This window comes from Aedes albopictus, chromosome 1 (genome assembly GCF_035046485.1).
Source record: "Aedes albopictus strain Foshan chromosome 1, AalbF5, whole genome shotgun sequence".
Taxonomy (NCBI): domain Eukaryota; kingdom Metazoa; phylum Arthropoda; class Insecta; order Diptera; family Culicidae; genus Aedes; species Aedes albopictus.
The window spans coordinates 102,796,979-102,803,919 of record NC_085136.1 but is presented as its reverse complement, the minus strand read 5'-3'; the positions used below and the strand labels follow the sequence as shown (position 1 = coordinate 102,803,919).

The following is a 6,941-nucleotide window of genomic DNA, read 5'->3' as shown; positions in this document are numbered from 1 at the left end:
ACGGAGTCGATTTCCATGGAGGAGCATTGGCGGGTTGCGCTGCTTGTCTGGAAGGCGAGCACGCAAGGCGGCCGTCCTCGAGAAGCACGTCTAAGTCGGAAGAACTGCTGGAGTTGGTACACTCCGACCGACCTCTGCGGACCAGTGGAGGTTTCGTCGCTAGGTGGAAGCCACTACATTATGACGTTTCTGGATGATGCGAGCGAACGGGTAGCGGTTTATTTCCTGAAGAGCTAAAAAACCAAGTCCTTGCAGCGTTCAAACCATTCAAGGCCAGAGCAGAGACGGACAGATAAGAAGCTCAAAATCCTGCGTTCAGACAATGGACGGGAAAACGTGAACGCCGATTTTCGAAGGGTGTTGGAATGGGGCACCAAATTGATCAAATGTGTTTTTGAGAACTCATTTTTCAACCGTCCTGCGATTAACTGCTCATTAAATCTTATTTTAAATGGTGTAAACTGACCTTACGATGAAGTATTAAAAAAAGAATTGACTGAGCTTCTCAGGTTTTCAAAATCACCTCGAAATTTCAAATATATGTACTATACAAGTACTATATAAACGCGTACAATTAATCTGATTTTCTTATACATAGTACCCAGCATCCTGGTTCACCATATCTGATTGACCTAAGCTGTTTCAAGGTCCTAAAGATTTCCATCAATCAATACCAACCGTCCAAACCTGTGTCTCTACACACTTCAGCTCACACCATCACATCATCCGGTGCAACCTTCTTATCTATAGGAGGTACCTACTGTGTATGCCTATCTATCGATCCGAATGTTCTTTTCATCTTTCGATTGCACCACTTCACGCGGCCACAAGCATCATCATCGACAATAATAATGGTTGTTGGTTGTCGAATTCAGTTTAGTCTGGTGGTCGAACAGATGCATCGACCGCACGCCTGGTCCGAGGGGTTCAAACGAACGACCGAACGAACGGCGGAGTCTTCTTAGACGGTCTTATCTTTTTTTTTTTTTGACCGAACCGCGCCGCGTCCCAACCCTCTTCTTCACTCTCTCTGGTGACGACTATTGACGATCTGCTGGAAACACACGAACTGATAACGACGGGACCGGGGTTTCCAATGTTTTTAGTTTAATGTGCCTAGAATAGCACATGGGATTGATAAAGTGGATACAACACTAGACTAAGACATAAACGGAAGAAAATATAAGGCGAGGAATCATGAGCAACACTTTGAACAAACATGTTATCTCGAAAATTTGTTGTTCAATATTGTTTTATTTGTCAACAAAATTCCTTTTCGGCGGTCATTGTACACTACGGGCACTGGCGCAGTTTTGTTTCGCGCACCATAGGCAGTTACATAAAACCTTTGCATATGCATCCGATCCATGCTTTTCTGCGTTTCAACCAATACAGTTTCTTCGTGTTCTCTAGAATTCTTCTAGTTTGTCAATCGTCGTATCCACCATTAGGTTGGCGTAAATTCGCGATACCTATATCATCTCTTGCGCTATTGTTGTCACTGTTCCATGGTTGAACTCCCATCAACTGCTGCCATAAAGTTCTTCAGTCTGTTGACAGCTTGTGCTTTTTCAGAAGCCGTGAGTTCGATCGCAGCTTTGAGGTTCTATAAAAATCACGAAATGGAGTTGATTGAGAACCACTGCTTTACAATATGTATTGTATGCACCGGCAGGCAGGCAGGCAGGCGAGGGGGTACCTGATGCTCGTGCTTCGTTCCGCTTCAAACGGCGCGCGGGTGGACGAAGAAAGACAGGTATACGAGCTCTCCAATAGGGCAATCATAACAATCAATTCGTGACCGCAGCCAGTCAACCATCAGTCAAGGGCTTGCTTCGCCGTACCACTAATATCGTGCAGAAATAGAAATGACGCTTCGGGAAAACTCCGCCGGCGGTCATGAGATACCGCCAAACCGGAAGTATTCGGTTTCGCACTCTGGACGGTTCAAATCGCGCCCGAAGATAAGACCGTCGCTCAGTGGGGACGTCTTCCGACCGGAACCGGTAAGCTCTGAACATCGTCCTGCGCATCGACCGTGATTTTAATGATCGATTTGAACTAGCAGGTCAACACAGCAGGCGTCACCAGACCCGAAGAAACGCAACAGAAAGCACAGCCTACTGTTCAACGAACAACAACGATTGAACAGGTGGACGTTGATTCTGAAAACCCCCGTGCCCAGCAGATGCATCAGGCACATCCACATCATCACGCTAGCCACAGTCAGAAGCACCACTCGACCAGGGAGATTCTGGAAACGTCCTTGTGAGAGCTGTGAGAGGCGAAGCTTCGCGCAGAAGATCGTGATAAATATCGTATGTATTGTGCGCCTCATGGCGAGAAGGTCGTATCTCCCTGGCCAACTCTTCGACAACAATGTGTTGAAGAGAAGGAACCGAAACAAACTGACTTATCTGTGATGTAATGTAAATATGTATATAGATTTGTGTACTTGCTTCCTCTGGCAAACAGTGTTGATTATTTGGGGCTTCAAATCGGGGTTGTGGTTGTTAGGTTTTTCTTAAGGTACTTGTAAGCATTTGACTAATGTATGAATATTTGTGTAAACAATAACTACTGTGTTGAGTAAATAAAGATTGCATAGTACAGCATTGAGTTCTTCAAATTTTATCTTACGAAACCTATTGCAAGCCTATCCATATACGAGAGAACAAAAGATGTTCTCACAAATGCCTAACACTGTAACGAACTTTCAGTTCGTTGCATTTTTGTAAATATTTAAAATATAAATTTAGCTTAAGTAAAATGAATTCTTTAAAAACAATTTGGAATATCCTAAAGTTCCACCATCACTTGTACCGCGAATTCAAGCTTTTTCTCTCTGCGCTCAAGCACTCAAGCAGTGTCTCACATGGATTAGATGAGTGCTAAAGAAAGTTGTAACATGTGACCGCAAATGCAAGCGCATGTGATCACATCACAGCGTTGGTTGGTGGCCATCGACCTGTGGGAAACCTTTTCAGAATTTGTTGACCCCGGAATTCGTTAATGAGAATCCTCTCTGACAATCTTGACTCGGCTGGTGAAATTCGTTGCAACACGAAGTTCCTAATTTCTCTTGGACACAATAGACTGTTAGACTGAGTAAAGGGAATTTAGAGACTTCGTGAAGTCAAATCCGAGGGCAAAGATTATTAAAATATTTCGCGCCTTATCTGAGGGTTTCTGGCTGTTACTCGTTCACTTTGATCTGCATTGTGGAAGAGGCAGGAGTAGTTCAGTTTTAGTTCCGCGTCGTGAGGTGTAATTTTCAGGTGTGAATAGTAACATGTGATGTCCCTTAGGTTATTTATTCAAGTTCAATTCTTCTCTCCTAGATAGTTAAAGAAAATCGCTGTAAATTTGTGCGATCGTGCTAAACCGTGCTAGCGATAGGAAGTGTGCGAGTGTGGAAATCGAGTTAAACAGGTAATTCACGTGCTTGAATTGTGTGGTATGCTTAGGGTTAACATAGTGGCATTCTCTATCAGTTTGTGGCAAGCGTGCCAGCCCGCCACCTCACCATTTTCCGTTGGAAACTATTCCTGACCCCACTCTGCAGCTTCAAGGATTCCGGCCGGTGCAACACGTGGCCGAAGGGGGCCGCGCCCGTCAATTCCGCGCCCCAGACAGGGCAGAAGGCAGCAGCGAACAGCAACAGTTTTTTTTTCCCGCTTACGGTGACGACCGCGAGTGTTAGTAGAAGCCCACAAATCGTGTGTGAGGCGCCGACGGCGCCTGAAAGTAGCGTGAAGCGTAGACGTCCGTTGTCCGACAAGAGAGCGCGCATGCGCGCCGGAAATGTGCTGTAGGTAAGCGTCGACCGAATCAACCCGCTAGCGTCGCAAGTCAGCAGCGTCCTCCGACGCGCCGCACCTTAGCACCGCACGACCCACCCACCGTTTCGCAGCGTCGGCCCAAACCACCGAAAAGCCGCAGCGTCCCCCGACGCGCGCTCCGACAACAGCGTCCACAGCGTCGGTGAGCCGAGCAGAGTCATCGTCTGGCGATCATCCGTCCCCGTCGTGCTGATATGGTACCGTGAGTAAATGCATGCATAACAGTGAAAGTCCCATGCGCATGGTGTAGTTTTTTTGCCCGCTCCCGATTGTTGGTTCGAGACGCGCGGCGGCGGCTATTTTTGGCTTGACCATAGCCGGAGTTAAAGTGAATGCCCACACCGCACAAGAGCACGTGTTAGGAGAGAAATAGGAAGGTAGAATAACGAATTGGAGAATGTACACGCTCATTGAAAACTACTCTAAAGTGAGTAGAATTCCACTCACTTCATTACAAAGTGCATCAGCTCAAAATAGAGTAAAGCGGATTCACTCTCTTTAGAGTAATCATTGATTTTGTTGAAAGAGAGTACTATTTACTCACTTTTATTTTTTTGCAAAACTAACGAAAGTGAGTAGATAAAAATTCCTCGGGATCGTTTTTGGAATTGTTATTCATTTTCAAATATTAATTAAAAACACAAAAACTAGGTTGAGCAAAAATCTTGCCTACTTTTTATTCTATACTAGTATTAATTATATGTAATACAACATTATAATAAAGTTCAAAAATCACTTTAAACTTCCTTTGGACTTTGATCTCGACTTTGATGATGCTTTGGATTGGCTGTTCATTACTACGAACAGTTGCCTTATTTGAAGTGGCTGATTTATGCAAGCTGTGCGGATCTACCGTACTTGATCAGCCGTTGTTAGTCGTGAACTGAAACTAGAAAACAGATGATCATTGCAACTCATTAAATACTAAATACAATTTACTTACAATTTAATTTTACGAATAAGCGGTGTTGCCGTTCGTTCTTTGGAAACCTGCTCCATCAATCTTCCTCTTTGGTCCTTGTATTTAGTTTCAATGATGTGAACCGTACTCGGAACCGTCTATATATGCTCCCACATTCTGAACATACGTGTTAGTTGATTTACTGGCGTTGAGGAAATGAAGTTCCTAGAAGTGGCGCGCTTCAGCTCCGCCGCTCAGCCACATAACCTGCGACAACAATTCTACATGTCTTCAAATGGCGTCATCAATTAACTTTTTTTCAAGTCTCACCTGTTGGTTGCTGGACAGTTTCCGGGTCCACTGCTGCTGTAACGTGATCTATTTCAGTGTCAATTTCCGGTTTTTTGCCGGCTTGCATCTTGGCACACAAGACTCTCCTTCAACTTGTTTTTTTTTTCGCATCACAACGGCTAGTGAGTTTTTCGTAGAAAAAACGCCTTACTCAAAAGTGAGTAAAGCAAAGATCTGATGTGACAGAGTAGTTAATAACTCACTTTGACAAATGCATGTTACTCACCTTTGACAGATTTAGCAAAAGTTTGAAAGTGAATATAATTTACTCACTTGAGAGTAGTTTTCAACGAGCGTGTATATATACAGTAAGAGAGAAAGGGAGAGTCGGTAAAGTAGGCCTACTGAATTAAATATAGAAATGAATTTGCTGAAGTGGAGATGAATGTCTTTCAATAAACAGCTAGGGTACCACAGACAAACCGACCTGTGTTTGAGTTATTTGAGCGAGAAGAGGTAATGTAGGGGAGGTTTACATGTTACTCGGTGTCGTTGTCTAGTTTGTTTCTTTATTTTATTTTACTGGGGAGGTTGGCTCCGAATCCAACCAAGGACTTCTCCCTAATCTTCCAGGAAACAGTGAGAGGATTACGTGTACAGCCAGCCAGTGATGAGAACAGGCGTAAAGGTGGTCTAGACTATCGGCTAGGTTTTCTTTATTTGGTTTAACAGTCTGGAGTACAATCCAAGGGAGGGTCTTTGTTTTGCAACGACGTAGCCAGACGTGCTTCGTGCTTTCTGTCCAGTAATTGGACCCAAAAATCCTTTCCCTCGAGAGGTCTCAGGCCGGGCAACCCTGAAAACAGGTAGATGGTCTCCTTCCGGAGTGGCGCATAAGCCATCTGCTAACGTTACCGGAAAGCACGTTCGAACGAAATCAACACAAATCACTACCACACAGGCATTTAGATCGGTCAATAACTGGAACTCTAGGTACAGCGCGAAATGGAGGAGCAACAGTTGAAGCATGAACAGAAGTTGCTAGATGCCCAAACGGCCTGCAGAGTAACAGTTCTTGAAGAAGCGGAAAGCGATCGGGAGGCAGTTTGCGAGCAGCGTCAACCGAGTCAACGCATGGAAAGGCCAAGAAAGCGCTGTTGGCGAAGCTGTGGAGGACCATCCGAAGAAGAGTGTGAAGGAGTGGCTAAAGGATCAGCCAGCGGCAGTCGACAAGCCGTCGATCGTGGATTTTCGGGGGAGTGTACCCGAAAGGAGGCGACCCATTTGGAGCGGGATGCTCGAAGCATGTTGGCAAGCCAAAGTCAATGTCGAATGTACCGGGGATCTCTGAATTCGAAGATGTCACAAGTGTGCAGCATGCGGAGATGCAAAGGTGCTGACGGGCTAGCGCCAAGCGTTGGACGAATCTCCAGGGATCAACTAGCTGCTCGAAAAGCGATTTCGCAACACTTTCCACAGTTTCGGGGAGAGCCCGAGCTCTGGTCGCCGTTCATTAGTAGCTTCAAATACACGACGGCGGCGTGCGAATTCTCGAACCTGGAGAGTCTGAAGCGGATGTAGGACTGTTTGCAAGGCGACGCACTCGAGGCAGTAAGAAGTCGGCTCGTTCTTCCAAATTCTGTTGCGGACGTGATTCGCGACATTCGGAAGTGGTTCGGAAACCACGAGAAACTGCTCAAGAAGCTACTGGTGAGGGCGAGGACGCTCCAGCGCCGATTGGCTGGCGACCTTCATGAATTTCGGCACCATCATGAAGGCTCAGCGATCATCTCAACAACCCGATGCTGGTGCAGAAGCTGGTCGACAAACTGCCGCCAAGATACAAGCTAGATTGGGTCCGGTATAAGTGCGGCAGAGTGATGTTTACTAGTTTCACAATCGACATC

At 45.7% G+C, this 6,941-nt stretch overlaps 1 protein-coding gene across 2 annotated transcripts; it reads left to right on the top strand.

Annotated features, from left to right (window-relative positions):
- The first annotated feature begins 1,669 nt into the window (after window positions 1-1,669).
- LOC109432654 (uncharacterized) lies at window positions 1,670-2,615 on the top strand. 2 transcript variants are annotated; one of them, XM_062845131.1, is made up of 2 exons: window positions 1,670-2,006; window positions 2,066-2,615. In XM_062845131.1, exons 1-2 carry the CDS (start codon window positions 1,869-1,871, stop codon window positions 2,270-2,272), a joined length of 345 nt encoding a protein of 114 aa, XP_062701115.1. In that variant the 5' UTR covers window positions 1,670-1,868; the 3' UTR covers window positions 2,273-2,615. The 2 variants fall into 2 exon arrangements, with proteins under 2 accessions (XP_062701115.1, XP_019564562.3); XM_019709017.3 differs by having other exon boundaries at window positions 1,721-2,006; window positions 2,069-2,615.
- The last annotated feature ends 4,326 nt before the right edge of the window (window positions 2,616-6,941 follow it).